Source organism: Mesitornis unicolor, unplaced genomic scaffold (genome assembly GCF_000695765.1).
Source record: "Mesitornis unicolor isolate BGI_N332 unplaced genomic scaffold, ASM69576v1 scaffold25538, whole genome shotgun sequence".
NCBI lineage: Eukaryota > Metazoa > Chordata > Aves > Mesitornithiformes > Mesitornithidae > Mesitornis > Mesitornis unicolor.
Genome location: NW_010201579.1, coordinates 1,379 through 23,973, shown reverse-complemented (window position 1 = coordinate 23,973; position 22,595 = coordinate 1,379). Strand labels below are relative to the sequence as shown.

Genomic DNA, 22,595 nt, shown 5'->3' with positions numbered 1-22,595 from the left:
AAGAGATGAATTCATGCAGTGCTCTTTTTCACATCTGTGTTTGTTTATGAATTACACTTAATGTCTCCATTCATAAAATAATAGTTAATCAGGCATTGTGCTCATTTTCCACTGATAATCCATTTAATAGTCAGAGGAACATATTTTGTGTCATTTCGAAGACTGTGATGTGAAGAAGTGCTAGGAATGATAGGCGAAGGCCTAATAAAAAAGTCTTAAGGTACTTTGATCTGCCATGTCTTCTTTTATAAAAGAATTCAAGGGCTGATTGGAAAAATAACTTGTTTTGCACTGGGCTCATCCAGCCTGCAAGTGCATGGGTACACTAATGGTACCCCAGGGGCAGCGGCCAAGGTATCCAGCACAGGGATGAGGGATAAGCATCAGCTGCAGCTCTGTTTGCTTGGAAGAGGCAGGCAGGCAGCTGCTGCCAAAAATTAAGACAATAAGATTGTGCCAAATGACACAGTAACCTGCACAGTCCACGTGGCTCCAAGGAGCGGAATCGGGCCAAAAGACAGGTCACTGTGGAAATACAGCATCCTTGCCCTTGCCTACGCAGCAGCAGGTAGTCTATAAATAATCTTAAATTGTTTCTTTCTAGGCCAGTCCTGTGCCCAAAATAGAAAAAGAAAATTGCTGTTTTCATTATAAAGTCGCACAAACAGAACTTCATCTTAGGCCAGCAAAATCAGTTGGCCTAAAGCCCCCATGAAGACTTTCATAGCCAGATTAAGATAGACATAAGGGTTCCATAGATTCGTTCCATGAAGGAAGGCAAATCTCACTCAGCAAATTTAGGGAGCCAGTCTGCTGGTTGTAAGTGCTGGATGTTTTTCTCCCAAAGTTCATGTGGCTGTTGGTTAATGAATGCTGTATGTCACAGGATGGACAGTGATGGATTGGTTTTTCCCCCTTGATGGGAGTCTTTCAATTAAGAGTGTTTTATGTGCATTAGACAAATGGAGTCCTTTTGTCCCAAAAGAAATGCATAGGAGGGTGGGAGCAAATAAAGTTAATGAATCACAGCAGCTCTTGGGAAAGGCAGGTACCGGGGTACACTTGGGAAGCTCTTAAGAGGCAATTTGTCGGGTCCCTTGATTAAACGAATCTCTAATGAACCTGAGGGCTTATATGGGGGCAAAGTTCTTTTCTGTGACTTGTGCAACAACATATTTACCTTATCATAAAACCTAATTGACACCTGACAGCTTCATAGCAGGCTTGGAATTGCAGTAGAAATTCCTTATTTAATACTCGGACTTTTAAAAGATAAGGCTGTGCTCTGTCAAACCACAGAGGACAAATGTGGTATGAGGAGAGAAAGAAAAAAACCCATTGCCTTTGCCCCCTAGGCAGGACCCCTTATCTGGGGAGTTGATCAGTGACTCTGGTGTGTGCTCCAAGTGTCATTTTCATGTTATTCTTTGCTTTCCTGACCTGCAGTGCCGTATCCACCTTCTGGATAGCCAACCCCCACAACAACCTTATAAACTGTGCAGCTGCGGGATCTGAAGTGAGTGCAGAAGTTTCTTATTTGGTAACAAATCAAACCGGTTACAGCCCTGTAAGGCTGAGGCTTTTGCTGGAATAAAACCTGCTTCTGTTACTTGCGCATTTTTGAAACTGGTAGATAGAGACATATGTTAATGTGGCTAGCCCAGCCAATAAAAAATAATGCTTTTCTTTTTCTCTGCATTTCTTGTCACTTGCTGTTTCTAGAACTGGATGGCTTCAAGAAAAAATCCCAGCCTTTGCACAGTGCGCAGCCTGAATAAATTAAATAAATGTGACTGCGGAGTCCCAGTGAAGTCTTTGGCAATGACTCTGTTGATTGCAGTACAGTGGGGCTCTGAAATTTCAATCAGCACTAATGCTAATTCCACAGGAATTCTTGGTCACGTCCAGGAGCCTTTCTTTTCCTACTAAAGACAAATAAACAAGCAAACCAAGCCTTAAACAAAGAGATGTGGTCTTTCCAAAGCTTCCAAATTGCACTACCTAGATTCGGGCTCCTATAGACATTTTTAGGCAACTAAATAAAAATAATCTGATTTTTGAGATGCACGCATGCAGTGATTGGAGGCCATCAGAGAGAGAGAGAGAGAGAGAGTGTGTGTGTGTGTCTGTGTGTGTGTGTGTGTGTGTATTATGGATTTTGAAGTTCTGACTTATAGCTTCAATATAGATGTCAGAGCTCAACTTAAGGCACCTTGAAGACGGTGGTTGTGAGTGTGAATATGAATGTATGTGTGTGTGAAACTCTTTGCTGCATAGAGTTATACAGGCCAATGCTGCTTGCTGTGATTTGTCCTGAAATCTTCTGGCTTACGTCTTGTGGCTTCAATCATAAATGCTTGGGCTAATGTACACCAGCAAAGAAGTTCAAGCAAAGGCTGAGACGTCTGTTCTTTTTGTTAGGAAACCGGCTTTTGGTTCGTCCTGCACCATGTGCCGACGGGGCCCTCGGCGGGCATGTATTCCCCTGGCTACTCAGAGCACATGCCGATGGGGAAATTCTCCAACAACCGTGCGCATTCCAACTACCGGGTGAGTCTACACGCAACGGGAACACTGCCCTCGGAAAAAAACACCATCTTCTCGCTCCAGCTCTTCGGGTCTGCAAGCTATTAGTGCCTGTGCTTTCTGTTTCGCTAGGAGTAACTGCAACCTTGTTTGTGTCTGCAGACAGAGCCACTTGCGTGCTGGCGCGGGAGCTCTCAGAGACAGCCAGCGCCCGCTTTGCTTGGCTCTTGGGCATCTAGAGAGGCTCTTCCCGCTGCTCAGGCTGTGTCTCTGCCTCAGCACTCCTAAAATAGTGCCTCCAGGAGCATCTACTGGCAGCTTGTCTAATTATAGACCTCAACTGCCAATGTTAGCAATTAACTGAACAGCTTCTAGAGGGATAAATACAGGCCACTGTGTCTAATCACCTTCTCTTTACTTATTTACCTTAGCATGCCGCGTTGTGAGGCTGTTACTGAGTGCTTTGGACTGCAGCAGAGTGTTTATGTGTATGGGGATACATACATTTACAAGAGCGGAGCAGTTTCTGGAAATCTGCGTTAGTTTTGGGGGTATATGCATGCCTGGATGGTCCTGGCAACCCTCTGTTTCACATGCTCCTAACAGAAGCACATGGATCGTGCTGGGGATTGGGCTTAAAACAATTGATGGCAGAGCCTGAAGATGGAAAGAACTGTAGGGTATATAAATGTACAGTAATATTGCATTTCTCTTTTCTTTTAGGCTGGAATGATTATTGATAATGGTGTCAAAACCACTCCAGCCTCAGCCAAGGACAAAAGACCTATCCTGACGCTGATTTCTGGGAGGTAAAGTGTTTTGCATAGTTTGGTTTGGAAAAGACTTCTCTATTGCATTGACTGAAAGCTATGAAATTGTCCTCAAAGAAGACAAGAATCATTGCAATGCCTCTGGGGTGGCTCTTATTGGGGAAAGGTCTTCACTTAGATTTACAATTTTCTAACTTCATCTTCTTCATTCCCCTTCTGAACCCGTCTGGTTTTGTCCTTGCTCTTCAGCTCTAAGCCAAGCTGCAGTGGATGCTACATCTGCTCTGGGGTGTTCCATTGACTTTGTTTTTTGTAGATAAGCAGGAAAATTTGATGCTGTCAGGTCAACAGCCCCACTGGGCAGAACTTGGTGCAAGGGTCTCCCAGGAATAAGAAATAAAAGTATTTCCTGGAAATGCTTTTGATTTTCTACATTCTTTTAGGAACTGCTTGAACAGGGAGTGCTGATGTGATGGAGCTCACACTTTGATTTCAGATTTCTATCTGATTTCAAATTTCTATCCAATTCCAAATCTGACACTGCAATAATAATTACAATTAAATACGCAGAGCGAGCCTTCATCCCTGCTGCTGTGCACAGCCTCTGTGTGGCATAATGGAGTAATTTAGAAATACTGAAGACCTCTCAATAGTGTGTACTGTATCAGCAGACAGTCTGCTGATAGAAGCTCTGCTTCTGAGAATCTCCCCCTCTTTCCCCAAAGCTGACCCCAGGGAGGGAGGTGATGCAAGCAGAGGGCTTCTTGCAGGCCAAGTGTAAGTGCATAAGGACTGCACTTGCACCCTTTTATCTCATTAGGGGTTGAGTCTGGCTCTTAACTCAGTTACCAATCCCAGAGAGAGAAAAGCACTTACATATTCTCAAGTTTCATAGTTTTCTTTCCTGACAGACCAATTGCCTCCAGTTGTACCCAACCTGCATTCACCCACGACTGGGTTTCTTGACAGAAGAAACCATATAGGGAAGAGAAACCTGCTAAAACCCTCTGCTCAGCAGGGAAGAGTGGATTTTTGCCTTTTCTCCTTCCCATCTCTGAGGCATGGGTTACCCAAATTGCTGGAGTCACGCACTAGCCTAGCATTGCAGAGGTGGGATTGGTCCTCCTCCCCAAGGGAGCCCAGTCAGCAGCTCAGATATGGGTTATCCTGAGATCCACATCACTCCAGTGCCCTGTCTAGCAGCTGATGCTAGAAGATGTTCAAAAGCTAGTATTATTTACATTATTTCAATGCACAGTTCATTGACTTTATTAATTCAATAGTAAAAGTAGCTGCTAAAAAATAACTTATTAAGAGCAGTCTGCTCTGCAAGTATCTCCAAATTCTCTTGGGAGTCTGATGCTACTTTTCCATACCGCTGGACACGTGCCTTGGGAAACTGCCTGCTGCCACAGGTGCAGTAAGTGATTACAAAAGGCAATTTGTCCTTTGCCATACAAGGGCAGGAATGACCCCTGGAAGCCAAGCAATTCATAATGCAGTCATGTTTATGTTTGGGGATTACCCACCAGTGCAGGCTGCAGCTCAGATTATTTATACCACTTTCCACTTTTCGCGTGTCAAGACTGAAAGGCTGAATAAATTATTATAGCTGGGCTGGCTGGGGCAGACTTTGAGGTAGGCTGGACAGTTGGAGAGATTACTCTGCATTCAGTTACAGCATTAAATATCTGGGCCAAATTCTGTACTCTGTAGTGTTCCTCTGGTTATACATGGACGTGAATGAAACTGGAATCCGTCTCGAAATATCTGTATTTAACCATGTCTGGGGAATTCACAAGGGCTGATACTAAATCTCTCTCTGAAAGCAAATTCACAGTGATGAAGCTGCCAAAGCAGTATTCATTTACTGGAACCCTATCAGCCTGATGCTTGGTTTTAGATTGATATGATGGCTTATTAAGCAAAGCAAAGCACTATTGAATATCTGTTAGCGATTTGACAGCTTGGCCTCACTTACCCGTTGGTGAGGCATGAATTTTAATCTCTGGACCATCCGTTGCTGGCACTGAGGTGGATATTCATCTGTCAGGTTTCCTAAGCTGTGTAGTGTGATGGAAGATGCTCTTTCAGTAGCAAAAGAGAGAGCTGTGCCTCAGAACCGGGTTAACGACAGCCGAGCTCAGCATCACCATAGCGAGCCAGATCCCTGCTCAGATCCTGTGGTCTCAGATCCTGTCTGCGTTTTTCCTGCATCAGGCCAATACTTCATCATACTTGGGAACTTCAGAGTTAATAAATCTTGTATACTTTTCTTGTCCTGAGTGATGTATAGTGGGAATAATGAAGGACAGACTTATCAGCCCCTCTCCAAGATGTTTTAATTCCTTTCCACAGCAAGGAAAATTTGGCAGCGGTACTCATTGCTACAATATAGCCAAGGTTAGAAGATAAGAATGCTCAAAAGGGAAAACAAAAGGATATTTATCTAAATAACAGGAATATTCTAAAGGATAACAGTATGGAATGAAAAAAAACATCTCAGACTTTTGGGAGCAATAATAAACTTTCCATGCTTTCAGCAGTATATCAGCAATACAATAGTGGAGAGGTGAAAGGAAACTTGGAGTGGGTCTTTACAACTGCTTCGCCTGGACTGTCCTTCCCTTGGCAGTTGGGTCTGGCCATTGCTGCTTGACCAGACTCGCTGCTTGGCCAGACTGTTGTCCCAAAGCTGCTCCTGACTTAGCAGAAACCAGATGTTTAGCAGAGCTGTGCACTGAGCAAGGCTACCTTCCCTCACCAACCTTTCTTCTCTCCTTCTGGTTGCAGATACAGCCCACACAAAGATGCTGATCCTTTGAAGCCCAGGGAACCTGCAATAATAGAGCGCTTTATTGCCTACAAGAATCAGGATCACGGGGCCTGGCTGCGGGGTGGAGATGTGTGGCTGGACAACTGCCAGTGAGTTTTGCCTTATTTCAACTCGCAGAGTTCAGCCTGGTGTTTATGGCGAGCATAGCTGTGGTTCAGACTATTTATATTGCTTTGCACCTTCCGTATGGCCAAGATTGAAATAAAGATGAAATGTTAAGTAAAGGCAGGCATTATTTTATACAAACAAAACCTGCTTTGTCTGAGCTGAAGATCCCTCGGATTGTTTCTCTGTGTGATGACCAGCATTCAGACACATACAGACACATAGATTCAAATAACTAAAAATAAACTGTAATGTTTTACATTAAAAACAAGATGCTTTGAAAAGGAAGAAGCAAAATCCACTACCTTCCCTGGCTAAGCCTGGTCGCAGATCAGTTTTATGTGGTTCACTGTTATGCTGAATAAGCGAGTACTGATGAAGCAGACATAAAACTATGCATCAGAGCAGCAAGAGAGAGAGACTGGGCAAGTGCGTGGTGTGCTCTTTGAAGGCTGTTTCCTGCGCTGGCCAGAACAGTTATTTGTTTTGCACTTGAAAACAGATGATCCTCTACAGATTAATTTGCTGAGCCAGGCTCTTGATATCAACCTCAATGACAAGAGGAGAAAAAGGAAAAAGCTAGTTTACGAGGCATATTGTGATAACCCCAGTAGAAATAGCTGTCACGCCGTTATCTGGTGTCCAATTCCTGGCCAGAGCTGCCTTACCTTCAAGTGACCCAAACCTCTTAAAGCAACCGGTGGTATAAACTGGCTTTAATGGCCAGTCAGGCTGATGAGAATGAGACCGCAGCAGAACGGTCAGAAACGTGATACTGAGTGGTACAGTTTGTGCTTTTTATGAACTTACGAACCAGAAGTATCTAGCCCACTGCATGGCCAGCAGGTGTTGTCTTCTCAGACCGCACTCATGTCATTGAGACGTTTGCATTTCTTGTGGAGCAAATGCAGCACACGGAGGTTGCTAGAAGACCGAGTATTTTATCATTTCCAGCAGCAAACCTGTGAGTGTATGTGAATTCGAGGAAGCAGCCATCAGACTGTAATTGCCTCCATAGCCATAGTAATTTCCATTTCTATTGCTACAAAAAGACTTATGTATTACATTAACGAAACAAATGTTGATGTGGCACGGTGTACGCACTCTGGTGTGCGCTTGTGGCTGGAGCCAGGCGAGGGCAGGCGATAGCGTGTGAAGCGCTGCCACCTACAGCCAGCACAGGGCAGAGCGGGTTCGACTGCTGCGGGATCTGCGCTGGTGGCTTTGCTGAGATCAGTGACAGACGTGTGAGGAGTGACACCGCTGTGAAGATACCATCAAGACTTATACTGTCATATTAATTATATTCTTTCTATAAACAGGAGTCATGGTCTGACAGTTGTGCTTTAGCTCATCTAAAAGCTTTGGAATTTCAGCAAAGTGGAAAGACATTTCAATATTTTTTTTTAATAAGGAAGAGCTGATCTCTATTTTCCTGTTCATGAAAGAGTAGCCAAGCTTTTCTGCTTTTATGACTTTTCCTCTAGTAGTTTTTTCAGCAGTATGTGATATGTGGACACAAGAGCACAGAGGTGTGCGTAAGGCAAAGCACTATTAAATAATAAAAGCCAGTTGGAGTGAGAGATAAGCATGGTCTTGAACAGTGCTCTTTAACACTCTTTAACAGTGTAAAGAGCATGGTCAATAGACACAGGGAAAAAGCTTTATCAGACAAGTATACTCTGCCCCCATACTATGCTCAGTAATCACTGAATTAACATCATCTTGGAGCAATCAGGTGCATGTCAGCTGTTTCATATGATCTGCACATACTGCAAGATGTGCCAAAAAAGATCTTCCAAAACTATATAGGAAACAAACCTGGAGAAGCCTGAGCCTCCCCATGAGCACTGTTCAGTAATTAAGCCCTGCTGCCCCCCACCTTATTGGTTTAGTTATTTTAGTTTGACATGATAAAGCAAACCTCAACCTCTTCTGAAGCATCTCTCTTCTCTTGGTAGGTTTGCTGACAATGGCATCGGCCTGACGTTGGCAAGGTAAGTGTGGTGCAGGGTGTGCTGCAGCCTGGGGCACAGCTGGTGGGGATGGGAGTGAGCAGCCCCTTCACCTCCAGCCCTTCCCTGCTAGTGGTGGGACCTTCCCTCATGATGATGGCTCCAAGCAAGAAATCAAGAACAGCCTGTTTGTTGGTGAGAGTGGAAACCTGGGCACCGAGACGATGGACAACGAGATCTGGGGACCTGGAGGTCTGGATCACAGAGGAAGAACCCTGCCCATCGGCCCGTAAGTTCAGCTCAGCACATCAAAGCACTTTTTGTTCCCACTCCCAGTGTGAACTCCAGCCCAGTGTGGTTTCTACAGTGCTGCTCAGTTTAATAACCATTACACAGAAAGGATTTGGTTTTGTGTCTCCCAGTCCCAAAGTCCTCACTGTGCAGCTGCTGCTGGCATGTACATACTTGCAGGATGCCAAGGCAGCATCAAACTCCTCTTTCCATCTCTCTCCCCGTTGCAAACTGAGCTGAGAAGACAGCACAAGGACTGTGTGCTGGCTGGGCACTTCTGTACATGTGGTCAGCAGTGGGTGAGCAATGTGGCAGTCTCCATCCAGGCCAGCTGCCAGGAAAGCTCATAGAAGGCCTTCCTGGGCTTGAACTGACCCAGATGTGGTCATAGATGTCCTCAGGGCTACTCTTACTATTGCTGCTGTGCTACAGGAGTTTGATGCCTTTATTAAATAGTTTTGAAATGGCCAGTGAACTTCATGTGTGGCCTCTTCCCAGACCTTAGTCCTACAGATTGGTTTGCAAGTGCAGTAATGTTTTATCATTATTCCTAAAAAAATATCTATCCTAATGGTAGCCTTACAGTGAGCAAACAGCACAGCTCATTTTTTTCTCCCATATTATATGCCTCAAATTTGCTTGAAGGTAGCAATACGGGAGGCTTATTATCAATTATATTAGTAATGAAAACCCAATCTGCTATGACTTTCCTTCTAATATCCTTTACACACACACACACACACACATATATATATATGTGGGCTTATCTTATCTTGGGTGCTGTGTGCAGAAGCTCAGAGAGACAGAACAGGTGCACAGGAGCAGGCAAGCCTTGACAAAGGAAAACCCATTCATATGAGGGAGGGATCAATTTTATTTATCTTAAGTGAAATTTGAAATATCTTAGCTTCTTAAGGAGTTTAAGCATCTCCTTCACTTAATCAGTGTGAAAAATAGTGTCTTCTTTACCTTGCAGATGATATCAGGAAAGGCTGTTAATAAAGCTTCATTAGTCTGCTGCTTCACTTCTTTTCAACTCTATACATTGTAAGACCCTTCCTTGTTTTCAAGTTCATTTTTAATGCAGTCGAGTTGCCCTATTTTTCTCCAAGTTCCCCCAAAAGATGCGGTGGGACTTCTTTTAGCCCCCAAGGAGTCTGCACAGCTCTGATGAATTTCAGTTTTCACTGCTGCAGAACTCATTTCTGATGGCAAACACAGATTTATTCAGTTTTAAGTCAATGCTTTGGCATTGCTGTAAATTCCTTCCCTTGAGAAGCACAGACCAAATAAAGCTGATCTGTTCAGACATGAGAGAACTTGAGCTGAACTTGCAAGGATAAAAGGGCTTCACAGACCTAAAAAGGAGGGAAATCCCTTCTCTTCCAAAACATGAGCTCAGGAGTCATCTTAAGGGCTGTGAAAAATGAAAGCAGCTGAGAAACAAGTGCTGTGGGACTGTACATGTCTAGAACACTTTCTCATCCTCATGCTTATGTTTCATGACCATGTCTCTCTGTATCCTCCAAATGTGTTCCAGGGATTTTCCCATTCGAGGGATTCAGTTCTACGATGGACCCATCAACGTCCAGAACTGCACCTTCCGCAAATTTGCTGCCCTGGATGGCCGGCACACGAGTGCCCTGGCCTTCCGGCTCAATAACGCCTGGCAGAGCTGCCCCAACAACAACGTCACCGACATCCACTTTGAAGACGTCCCTGTGAGTTGTCTTTCCCAGAAAGGCCTTTCCAGTTGGGTTGGAAATGAGTTTGTAGGTAAAAAGGGTGTAGCAGCCTTTAGGAGAAAACATGAGATCTTCAGGAGGTTGCCCATCATCTTTGCCAGAGGTTTAACAAAGAGGGCAGCAGCTAAAAAAGAGAAAATTGGATGGGAGAAGTAACAAGAAATTCCAATTCTCTGACAGGTTTGCAGCAAACCAGAAGCAGGCATCAGTTTCAAAAAAAAAGCGACATTTCAGCGGAAAGAATTTCCATTTCTATGTGTCTCAGAAACTGTTGAAACAGGGAGAAGAATCTGCCCCCTTATTTTCAACAGTAGTATAATATTAAGGCAATAGGAGAGGGAAGTCTGTTGTGGAAGGTCTAACTCACCTAGAAGCAGAAAATACTGATTCTGGGAAACAGCCAGTGAAACTGAGCCGATGCTGGGTATTTCTGCATTGCACACCAGGGTAATTCCATGGACTCCAGTTCTACAGACAGAAACAAGAGCAGGACCCAGCCAAAAGGGGCCTGCCAAACTTTGAATTACAGTATGAACTTCTGGGTGCTGGTCTGAACCCGTCCTGGGGTCTGTGCTTTTGAGTTATTTTTGTATTTGCTTGCACAAGTATGTGCTAACTGGTTTGCTGAGGTTCACCTCTAGCAGCTGTTAAATCCAACTGCCAAACATTACAAACAAATAAATAAATAAAGTGGTCGGGACCTAAATAATTTGGGTTGCTTAACTTTCAAAAAATTAGCAGACTTGCTCACATGCCGGGAAAAGTGCTGACTAGTGACTTTGTGCCAAATGAGATGGGAAAGGCAAAATTTCCCTAAAAGTGTTGGTCGGTCACACTCTCACGTTGCACCAGGCACGCTAGTGACACGACATTTGTTTATGCTGGATAAAAATACCAGCCTGAAGTTGCCTGAGCAACCGTTTCCCAGAGGTGGTTGCTGATTGTTCCCAGCATCAGTGTGACTTTATGTGGCTTTGGAACCTTAAAAACATATTAGCAGACAGAGTGAAGTGGCTGTAGTGAAATCACCCTGTCTCCTGAACTTTCCTCCAGAATTTTAAAACAAATCTTCTTACAGCTGAGGCTGAAATTCTGGTGGTTTTACCCTTTCCCCCATGGTCTGCAGGGAAATCTGTGACTGCTCTGTCTGACAAATCAGCCACACCTTTTAAGTGTATGACCCAGCTCTACACTGACTTCAAGGTTAATGAAGAGGCAGTGTGCAGGCAAAGGAGAGACAATCCTAATATTCATGTACCAAATGACTCTGATGTTTCTGCTGACTAACAAAGCCAATTATTTTGGTACTTCCATTTGTAGATGCTCAGTTTCAGAGACTCATAGTTTTATTACCACATTTAGTGCTACTTCAGAGGACTTGCAACCCCAGACTGGAGCCATGGGGCCTCAGAGCCATTGGACATCAAGCCATTGAACATCAGTGTCTCAAGCTGAGCAACCAAAGTCTGTGACAATTTAAAGAATAGTGATATTAGTGCATACACAGATTCCTTCATGCACAAGTTGACACACAAACCCAACACTATTTTCTTGTCCAAGCTACCTTCCAAGGCCAATTAAAGTCAGAAAATAGGTCCTTTGAGCCACTCTGGTGACCATGGCCATTGTTTGCTTTGTACTGTAAGCGATTAATTCCATTCTGGAGATGTAAATGTGTTTCACTGTTTTGTTTAGATTACCTCAAGGGTCTTCTTTGGAGAACCTGGACCCTGGTTCAACGATCTGGATATGGATGGTGATAAAACATCAGTTTTTCATGATGTAGATGGTTCTGTGTCAGAGTACCCAGGCTCATACCTGATAAAAGAAGATAACTGGCTGATCAAGCACCCTGACTGCATTGACGTGCCCGACTGGAGAGGTTCCATCTGCAGCGGACACTTTGCACAGGTAAAGCTGCTTACCTTTCGGTATCGTTATAGCTTTATTTCTTCTTTTTTTTTTTCAATTTCTTAGCACTGTAAAGCTTGACCTTTAGAAACAGACTTTCCTCAGGGTGCTCAGGGTTTATTTATCTGCATGCCTGCACAGGCACTTTTGAACATGAGGCTACTGTGGTACGTTTTCAGATAGTTTAGCCTTGACTGTTAACAGCTCTAACAGCTTCTGCCTGAAGTCCCCCAAGAGCTCCACGAGCATTAACAGATTAGTATTCATAAATCTATGGGCTGTAGACTCGTTATTTTAACTTGATTTATGGAGGGAAGTGTTGTCCACAGTGTTATGGGAAATGTGCTGAGAAGCTGAAATTAGACTTCAACTCTCATGATCTTTCATCCTGCTTTGTAACCACCAAACCATTCTTCCTACCACATGAGCTCCAAGTGCTGCTGCCTTCAGAGAGCCCTCACTTTCCTCTGTTTTTGTCTTAGGTGTTGCAACTGCTGGTTTTTTTTTTCTGTGTAGTGCCACTAACGCCAATTTGTAACCACTGAGCTGGTTTTCCTGCTCCTGAAATCCAGACAGAAGGGTCCTTGTTCAGTAGAAGCCAGATGTCTGAAGCAGATGCTGTCCCACTGCTGAGGGTTGCCACTAACACTGTGAAATACTTCAGCCCTAATGCAGGCCTGTTTGAAGCCTTGACTAGCACATGCTTTTGAACTCCATGGATAAGGAAATGATCCTTCTTTTTTTCTGAAAACAGTTTACTTTGTTGAAAAGGAAGCCCAAGAAACTGAAGATAAGTGTACAGCGTAGAGGTCACTGGTGAAGTCCTTGCACCAGTTGACATCTGTTGAGTAGCTGTGCCTTTAATGTTTTACTGTCATTCATTAATTCCTTTTTTTTCATCTAGATATACATCCAAGCCTACAAGCCAGCCAACCTGAAAATGAAAATAATAAAAAATGACTACCACAGTCACCCACTCTATTTGGAAGGGGCTTTGAGCAAAAGCACTCATTATCAGCAGTATCAGCCAGTTATAACGCTGAGGAAAGGCTACACCATCCATTGGGACAAGACAGCCCCTGAAGAGCTGGCCATATGGCTCATCAACTTCAACAAGTGAGTGATCTGACCCAATTCCAACATTCCAGCCCAATAATGTAACTGCACATTTTTAATGGGTGAGGTCATCACCTCACGAGCTCTTCCAGAATGAACGTGCTTGTTCCAGGAAGTCCGCTGAGTTCCCCATCTTTCCATTTGACATCTCGGATTCCTGTTTCCTCCCCCGGGAAGCCCTGCAAGATAACACAGTTCATTTTTAGAAGCCTGGACCTAATTCATTCCTGGTGCCTGGAAGACACAGGTGTAGAAGTCAGGAGCAGATCTGACCCACATTGCTTAACTAACACATGGTTGTTAGGTCTAATTTACATTACGTTGATTAATCTCAAACTATTACAGTTTTAACCGGTCAGGAAAAAATTAAGTTACATTTCAGAGTGAATTATTTAGTTTGGCTTCTAGCAGGCCCAGGAAAATAACAGTCATGTGTCGACTTGTTATAATGTGGGTCTTCGCTATTTTTAGGAACGACTGGATCCAAGTAGGGTTTTGCTATCCTAGAGGGACAACATTTTCCATTCTCTCAGACATCCACAACCGTCTCTTGAAGAAAACGTACAAAACTGGAACCTTCTATAGAACCTCTCAAATGGAGAAACTGGAGCACAGATATCCCAGCAAAGGATACTACTACTGGGATGAGGACACCGGGTAAGGAAGCACGCCTTGACAAGCTGGACACTGCTTTGAGAAAGCTGCTGGGATCATGAGCTGTTTGGCTAATGCCATTAGTGGGCATCACAACAAACCCAGAAAGTCTTTCTGGGAATGTGACCAGCGATTAATTTTCCTGGGACTCCCACAGTTGCCAGTCATTCACAGCCTCTGCTGCACTGGCAATTACTCTGGGCAATGCTTTGCCAAGTGAATACAAATTAGGAAAAAAAAAGACAAAAGCAAAGTGCAAACCATAAAACTGAACTGGAGATACATCCCACCCTTTTTGTTTTGAACAGCAACCATTTATAAACATCACAACAGGAACTAAGAGTATAGAGCCTGTTACTTTCTTTTAAAGAATTAAAATAATGGCAAATAAAGAAAGACTTAAAATATAGAGCAAGTATTTCTACATAAATGTATCATTGACAAATAGAGCTCAAAGGGAGTTCAGGAGTCATCTAATTTCTCTGCCTTAAGTTCCCTGATGTTCCCAAACCATTTCTAAGATGTGTGTCTCCCTTTATTTGCCTGTGGTATGTTGAATACTGAATTGGCACTGAGAGTTTGCAATGCACATCATTGTGAAGCACTAGGAGGGAGCTCACCAAAACCAGGAGTTTGTCATTTCTTGCACAGGAGTCTCAACGATGCTGTTTACTTTTCTCTCCTAACCACAGGCTGCTCTTTCTGAAACTCAAAGCTCAAAATGAGAAGGAGAAATTTGCTTTCTGCTCTGTCAAGGGCTGTGAACGAATAAGGATCAAAGCTGTGATCCCAAAGACAGCTGGCATCAGTGACTGTGAAGCCATGGCCTATCCCAAGTACATTGAAACACCAGTAGTAGAAGTGCCGATGCCCAAGAAGCTCTCTAGTGCACAACTGGTAAAGCAGTTGATTTCTTATCACAGAATTATTGAATTATCCAATCCAGTCTGGTTCTGTGGGAGGGAGGGGGATATTTATCTGGTTTTTGTTGTTTTTTTTTCACTTATCACCCTTAAAGCAAAAATGCACAGAGAGTTACATGTCAGCTCTGCAAAGCGTGAATCACTTCTCTTCTGCCATTTGGTGGAACAGTTTCAATGCTGACAGGAAGAACAGGGAGGTTACCATTGTGCCCAGTCTCATTAGCAATGTAATTTGGCAAGTCAGTGCTTATTATGTAGCTTTCCCGTTGATTGAATTTCAAGGTTTAAAGCGCTTTCTGAAAATGCAGCATTCAGGTAATGGACATCCTCACTGGAAAAACCCTTTTCTCTCCTTTTTTTTTATTTTTTTTTTTAAACAGAAGACTAAGGACCACCTACTAGAAGTTAAAATAGAAACTTATAAGAAGCAGTACTTCCACCTAAAGGATGATTTTGCGTATATTGAGGTGAGCAGTTGCTCTTAGTGAACTTTATGGGACAAAATTCTAAGATACTTGCTTCCTTTTTATTAAGAACTTGCTCACAAAGTTACCATGGAAAGTTAGATTCAGGTCACTTTTTCTTTATGTTTTGCAAAAAAATAGAAAATATGACTGTAACTTCCCCATATTAGCAAAAAGTCAGGATAGCTTGACCTCAGAGATCTGGAATTCTGCCTTTTGATAAAAGGAGCAGTCCATGACTCAACACTTTCTTATAGATTGTAGATTAGAAGTTGTTTGCATTCGTGTTACTGTGGTCAATCAAGACTGTTTTTCCCCACGCACAGGTTGACGGTGTCAGATTTTTCCTCACTGATGAGGGCATCCAACTGGTGGTGATTGATGGGCATCATGGGAAGGTTGTTGATCGAGTAACATTCAAAAACTCAATTCTACAAGGAATCCCAGCACAGATAGAAAATTATGTCAACAACATCAAAGATCAGTGAGTAAATAATCTGGTGTTACTAATGTACGAAAATGCTGCACACCTGCCTCTTTTTCCTGGTTTTTGTCACCCAGACTGACGGGGTTAACAGTGTGCTTTTGTACCTGCTGATTCCAGAGTCCAACTGCAAGCGGGACGTGCAGGCAGCAGGAGGATGCAGGCTCTGTGATTTAGGAACTGATCGAGCTCCAGATAAGCTGCAGAGCTACATTTGGTTAATAAACTGCAGAGCTGCATTTATGTTGTGGGTTACAGACAAACTGCAGACTTAAATTCACAAATAAACTCTCAGCACTTACCAGTACAGATGTGCAGAGTTTACTGTTTTCTGTTGCCTGCATGCACTCTCACTCTGCAGAAAATTCCACTAATAAAACACATTCCTCTTTGCACATGTTCCCTGCCCAGACCTAAGGGCTGGATGCTTTTACTTTTTAATTGAGGGCAGCCAGAAAAGCAGAGTTTTGCAAGGGGGTGGTAAGCAGCCAACACATGTTCCTGTATCCTGGAGGACAGTGGGTTCATCTGCTGGAATTGGGTTGGGAACAGCATCAGAAACCCTTTAACCAACGGGGTTGTTCTCATAGCAGTTTGCAGAGTGCTATTGGAAAATGAATGTATTTCATTGTTACTAAATCTATTTTGATTTGAAATTTGGTATGTAACCTTTCATACAAATGTGATTGTTTTGCTGATGAATAATCTGAAATAACTGCGGGCAGATCAACAGGATATTGTTCTGGCCTTTATTCTAGAGCCTTGGGGGGAATTTCAGCGGAGTGCCATGCAGGTGGCTACAGATGTGTTTCTACTGTCTTAAATAATTCTGAAGGTTGCAAAAAATATATCAAGTAGTTATTGCAGAGAAGCACAATAGTTACTTTTCTTTCATAAGAAAAATAAGAGGGTTCGTAAGAAAAACATGGCTTTTCATAGGGGCCATCATCCTCCTTTGCAAAAAATCCAGTCTCAATCCTGGCCAAATCCAGCTCCTGGGTTATTTCTTACTTTAGAGGATTGAATTGTAATTAGACTTTTGGTGTTTTAAACTCTTTCTGAGCTTCATTGTCTTTTCTGGATTGGTGTTGGAACTGGACTAGGAATAGGAGTTGAAGTTGACCCAACATGGTCAGCACCTCTCAGGTCTCACTCAGTCGTGTGTCTTTGCAAGGACTGAACCCCCAAGTTATTGCTCATACTTCACCAGAAGTTTTTCCATCCTTTCCCCTGCAAGCCTTTCCTGTGTGATCAAAGGCTTCAGCTACAGCCATGGGACATCTTTCACCCCTTTGCTGAATCAAAGTGTTGCTCAGATGCAGACGTGGACACTGTGCAGCCAGTGGGACTGTACAGCAGCAGCTTCTCTGATGTGGTGCACGGGCTGTGCAGAGATGGTGCTCATGTAGGGGAAGGGGCCCCACCAGCCTCCCATGAAGACTGCTAGAAAAGCTTTTAGGTTTACGGATTTGGGGATACAAGAAGAGATTTTTCTAGCAAAGACAAGCCTCCTTGTTCCTTTAAGCAACCCTCTGCAGGCCAAATTCCTTTTTTTAAAAATAAATCCACTTTTCTGATGAGTTTCCCAGGGATAAGAAAACAAAACATCTGGTGACTTTATTTTAAACTTCCATAGCAGGAAAGGCTTAATAGTAATGGTTTTGGTGAAGAACAAAAAAAGAGGTGATTCAGCATTTGCAAAGTACTCAAAACCAGCTTGCCAGTTCAATCCACATTCATAAGCACTGGAGTATTTTAACACCTTGCGTTTATTCTAGGAAAAGTCCTGATGGCTTTTAACATTTTGCCTTATTTGTTCCTCTGCCACCACCCATTGCTATTTCCTCAAAAAAGTTCTAGCTCCAGCTGAGGTGTTAAAATGTGGCTACTGCACTCGGTAGCTCAGGGCTTGAGCTCTGCAGGAGCTGCTGCCTAATTAATTTCAGCAATTTGTGTCCACCGTTAGAGTCAGCGAAGTTTCATTCATGGAAAGCCTGCAAGGTGGAATGAAATAATTTCATCTAGGCAAGTGTTTGCTCAGTTATGCTGTGTTGTAGCATTAATTAGGAGCTGAACAAGTATGACATCCCAGTCCTGCTGAGCTTAATAGCAAAACTGCCACTGAACTCACTGGGGTTGCTCTTCTTCCATAGGCTTTGAGACAACCCTCGGAGGTATTGGTGCATCTTGTGGGAAGTAAGGAGGTTAATGTCACTGGGTGGCCTGTGCTTCTCTATGGACAATTGTCACTTTGAGATTATTCCCTCATGTTTAATTTGGGGTTTTAGTCTACCTTTTTGGTGTTAAGCCTAGGCAGTTACCAACTTTTACACAAGCGTTTACAGATTTGCATTAGCTTAATGCACTCACCTTGTGTCTTTTGTTGATCACTTGGCATTTGTAGAAGACCCTGAGAATTTCAAGTTAAATACAGTACATGCAAGTAAGGTAGCAATAACAATAATAAATAATAATTAACCTTGTTAAGCGAAAGCATGCTGACAATGAAGGAAAAGCATCAGGCCCGCAAAAATCTCAAAAAAGGGAATTTCTTCAGGCTTTATGCTGCTAATGATGTAAGAACAATAATTTGGGACTCGCTCAAAGCATCTCAGGGAGAGCATCTTCCTTTCTGAGCAACTGCTGGTTGGAAACATTTAAATCATTCTAGGAAACAGTGAGTTGTTTGTTGGTTGTTTTTTTTTAAAGTGACTTCTGTCAGCTTCCTAATGAGTTTTGCATGATTGGAAAAGTGAATATATGCCTAAGATGTCAGAAAGCATCGACAAAATCCATGAAAGCAGAAACCACTATAGTTCATGGGGCTCTTTGAGTCAGGAGGAATTGCCAGTGCTCAAGACAGAGAAGTGAGGAGCATGCTCTGGTGTCACCTGTTTATAAATGGCTTTGTTTCCTTCAGCTCCATCGTGCTGGTGACATCTAAAGGAAGATTCATTTCAAGAGGACCATGGACCAAAGTACTGGAGAAACTTGGAGCACAAGAGGGTTTTAGATTAAAAGGTAATCACTTTTTAAAAGTGCAATTCTAAGCCCCTTTGATCTATTCCCCTCTCATGATTGCAGTAAAAGAATTTTTTCTCCTTCTTCTAAACTTTGCCTTGCTTGTTTCTATCAGCGTGTGCTCAAGCGTCCTGGGACCAATCATTTATTTATCCAGTGAGGTTGTATCCCCTGAGCTTTGGATAACAGCACTCAATTTAACACTGTAGATGGAAAAAATTGCTCTGGCAGTTGTTCTTACAAGTAAAGAATTCAGGGGGTTGATTTCCAGATTGATTTTAAATAAAATTACGTTTTAACAATAAGAATAATGGACTTTTTTCCAACTAAATTCTCCAAACTGGGATTTTTTTTACTTGTCTGCACAAATTTTCAGCTGGTTTTCTCTTGAAGCAAAATTCCAACTTGATGGCACAAAACACATGGTTTGGAAGTGTCCCACATTGCACTAGAATATTGCTCTGTTGTGCACATTGCTCTGATGAGCTCTAACTGTGAGCTTTTGACATGCTTTCCTTGCATGTGTGCTTGTGTCTGTGTTATACTTGCTAACAGAGATCCTGTCTGTTGTCCTTCCACAAGCAGGAAAGGGTTCTGAGTTTAAGCACCTTGCAATTAATGAAGGCTTCAGTAGGTAGCACAAGCTGCTGGCTCTGAACAGCTCTTCCTTCTCTCTTTCTCCTCTCCTACGTATCACACATTAATTAATGGAAGCATGCAACATGTAAATAAAATTTTAATTAAGCTTCATTAGAAAAGTATTTCTTTAATACCTGGAGAATGCATAATGGGCCGAGTTTGTGTGCACGTATGTGCTCTTGTCCACCTGCACCCATCCCACCACTGAGTGTAGCCATGCACATGGGTGTTTTTCTGGTGCAGCCCCACCATACCCCTGATATATTTGCTCTGATTTGCAGAAAAAATGGCTTTTGTCGGCTTCAAGGGCAGCTTCCGCCCTGTCTGGGTGAAGCTGGTCACTAATGAGGACTCAGCTAAAATCTACCAAGCACTGCCAATTCCTGTGGTGAAGAAAATGAAGCTATGAGGACACACTGCTCTGCCTTCTGGCCACCAGCGCTGGCCCTGTGGGACGGACTGACTGCACCTTGCAGCCTGCTCCAGAGCTGTAGTGTGGTCGTGGTGGTGGTGGTGTTCAAAAAGAAACCTCACTGTAAGTAGCTAGAGTGGCCACATGTGACAGAAATGCCCTCCTCTGTGATCATCGTTGTGTTCTGTGACCGCCAGCTCCTCGCCAGGGGACTTGCTCGCCGATGCCGTGTTGACTCTCATGTCACTACGCAAGGTTTGACCTGATTAACAAGGTGCTGGTTTTATCAGCACCCCTGTGACAAACTTTTGTGCTGCCTTTCCAAGGGGGACCTCTGGGTCTGAAGGCCATTGAGGATTATTGCTTTTACCAGCCTCTAAGTTGTCCAAACACGTTTTTTCCCCATAGTGTAACCGCTCACACAGACATGGAATGCCAAGCCAAAGGCTGGTTGAAAATCTAAAATGCAAAGAGTATATTTAAATGATTACCTAAATACTGGGAAACACAACCAGACCATAAGAATTTATCCTAAAGCTTCTATGAGGTTTGGTCATAAATCTGTGGGACCTGTGTTGTATATGCTAACCCACGGCACATAGTTGGGGAAGAGATGAGAGAAGATAAAACGTGCCAGCAGAGACTGATGAAACCACATATTTCTGCTTGCTCAGAAACTCTGTTTCTCCTATGGATCAAGGTTTTTCAATAGTGGTTGCTCAATTAGCACATACATTTTCTCAGACTTTTCCTTGCACTCCCTCCATATAATAATGTCCAGAACCAGTCTGGAGGGTTTATGGTAGCCAGTCAAAGCCATCCCAGTTAAGGCTTCCAGTTTTTGACTGGGAATACTGGGACTCATGTTATTCAGCCTCAAATAGGGTGGACGGCCCTCACCTTAGCAGGGAGGTCAGAGGGAAGGGTTTAGGCTGCTCCACTGTATGTGGCTTTCTGATCCTGGCCTCATGCTCAAGGACATGAGTTGGCATGAGTCTTGGTCCTCCTGCAAGAGTTACATGAGACATGGATGGAAGGGGACAGAGGTCTTCCCAAGCAGCTGAAGAATTAGAGTAGGAATCCCCATACACCAGCTGGATGTCTTGTACCCCCTTTCCCAATGCTTCAGAACAATATCTGGGTAATGGAGGCAGATTAGTGCGAACCAGGACTCCTGTGGGGACATCTCTCAGAGCTGAGAAATTAAACATTATCTTGTAAAACGTTGTAAGCACTTCCAGTGTTCAGCAATATTTCTGTCTTTTGCTCAGAAATGCTGTGAAGGCATCTCCGGAGGCTGTGGCTATTCTAAGAAATCTAAGGGGAGATAAAAGACAGGATGAAGAGCTTTCCGAAGCACATAGAATCTCAGTTTTGCCATTAATATCTGCGTTTGTTTCCCCACTTTGACTCTGCCTGGCCCCACTGCTTCAGAAATCATTCTAGTTGCTGGTAGTTACTTCATTTTGCTCTGTTTTATTTAGAGCTCATGTAATGAAGTTCCTTTTCTTTCCCACGGCATCCAAAATGCTGTCTTGCAGCAAGAATGAAAGAGCAGCCACTTTGTGTGCCATTCCAAAGGCTGGGCAGGTGTTGCACTCTGTAAGACTGGTTTGGATCAATTGCTCTGAAAGTCAAGGCAACTGTGAGCAAAATTTCAGCAGTACTGTAGGCTTTGTTCCCCCTTCATTCCCCTCTCCTGGGTATGGAAACTGGAAATGTTCTTTTCAGTCTTATTATGTAGTTGTTTTGAACTCGCTGAATGTCACTGTATTGTATTTAAAAAAAGAAAGAGCCAAGCTTTCCCTCCCTTGCTTGTTAGCAACAGTCATAAATGAATGCAGTTTGGGCACTTGTGTCGTTTCCAGCATGAATGGGCAACACTCGTAAAAGGCAAGTAAGGTGGGCTGGTTTATCCCCTCATGTCTTATGATGGTTTGGGGATTTCACAAACTATTCCTTGAAAAAGTCAGTCTTCCCTTGTGGTTCAGCCGTGATTATCCAAATGTCATTTATCTGATGTTCCCTGGTAGCCAAAACAGAGCCAGATCCCTGAAGTTGAGCAAATAGACTATAAGAAAGTCCCCTGAGTTAGTCTGGGTTACCTAAACCCCCTCACTGTCCCGAGGGGATCCTGTTGATACCATTGCACTGGTGTTGGTGGAGCACACTTGCTTCCAGGAGATGGACCAAGGCAGGAGCGTTTCTTTCATTTTTGGGAATTCTCAGGGTGAAATCATAATACTTGGCTCTAGGAAAACCTTTTTTCTTTCTTAAAAAATGTCATCTCATTAAAAGAAGAAAACTTGTAAGCAGCTTGTTCTGTCATGCAAAGCCTGTCACATGCGGCCAGTTTGGAGCTCGGTGGGTCTCACACTGTGAATGTGGGGTGCGGGACCACTGCAGTCGTGAGCAGGGGGTACCAGAGCATCGTTGTGGTTCACGGGGCGGCTGCACCGGGGAAATGCAAAGGGCTCCCACTGACCTCCGTGGGATGAAGCTGATGTGGGGCTCTGGAGCCAGTACGAAGCCCAACACTGTCACCAGTCAGCAGCAGCTCTGTGCCATACGATTATGTTTCAATCTTTGACTGTTGTAGCAATTCCACGTGCACATTTTGGCTAGTGAATTACCTGACTGCTTGTTCTTTGTACGCCCTTTTGACGGTCCCCTTGCCACCTGCTGTTACCCCCTTTGTAAGGTTTTATTACTGCAAATGTTTCTGTGTTTGCCTACGCAGTTG

The 22,595-nt window shown here is 43.4% G+C and overlaps 1 protein-coding gene across 2 annotated transcripts in view; it reads left to right on the top strand.

Annotated features, from left to right (window-relative positions):
* Positions 1-19,849, top strand: part of CEMIP (cell migration inducing protein, hyaluronan binding) — a 50,379-nt gene extending 30,530 nt beyond the window's left edge. For both annotated transcript variants that reach the window (XM_010190150.1, XM_010190149.1), the window contains exons 14-28: positions 1,447-1,516; positions 2,422-2,550; positions 3,250-3,335; positions 6,090-6,221; positions 8,199-8,234; positions 8,326-8,481; positions 10,024-10,204; positions 11,924-12,139; positions 13,044-13,255; positions 13,727-13,912; positions 14,602-14,806; positions 15,213-15,299; positions 15,623-15,780; positions 18,701-18,801; positions 19,722-19,849. In XM_010190150.1, the coding sequence (XP_010188452.1) occupies positions 1,447-1,516; positions 2,422-2,550; positions 3,250-3,335; positions 6,090-6,221; positions 8,199-8,234; positions 8,326-8,481; positions 10,024-10,204; positions 11,924-12,139; positions 13,044-13,255; positions 13,727-13,912; positions 14,602-14,806; positions 15,213-15,299; positions 15,623-15,780; positions 18,701-18,801; positions 19,722-19,849 (2,083 nt within the window). The remainder of the gene's footprint in view (positions 1-1,446; positions 1,517-2,421; positions 2,551-3,249; positions 3,336-6,089; positions 6,222-8,198; positions 8,235-8,325; positions 8,482-10,023; positions 10,205-11,923; positions 12,140-13,043; positions 13,256-13,726; positions 13,913-14,601; positions 14,807-15,212; positions 15,300-15,622; positions 15,781-18,700; positions 18,802-19,721) is intronic.
* Positions 19,850-22,595: the final 2,746 nt, after the last annotated feature.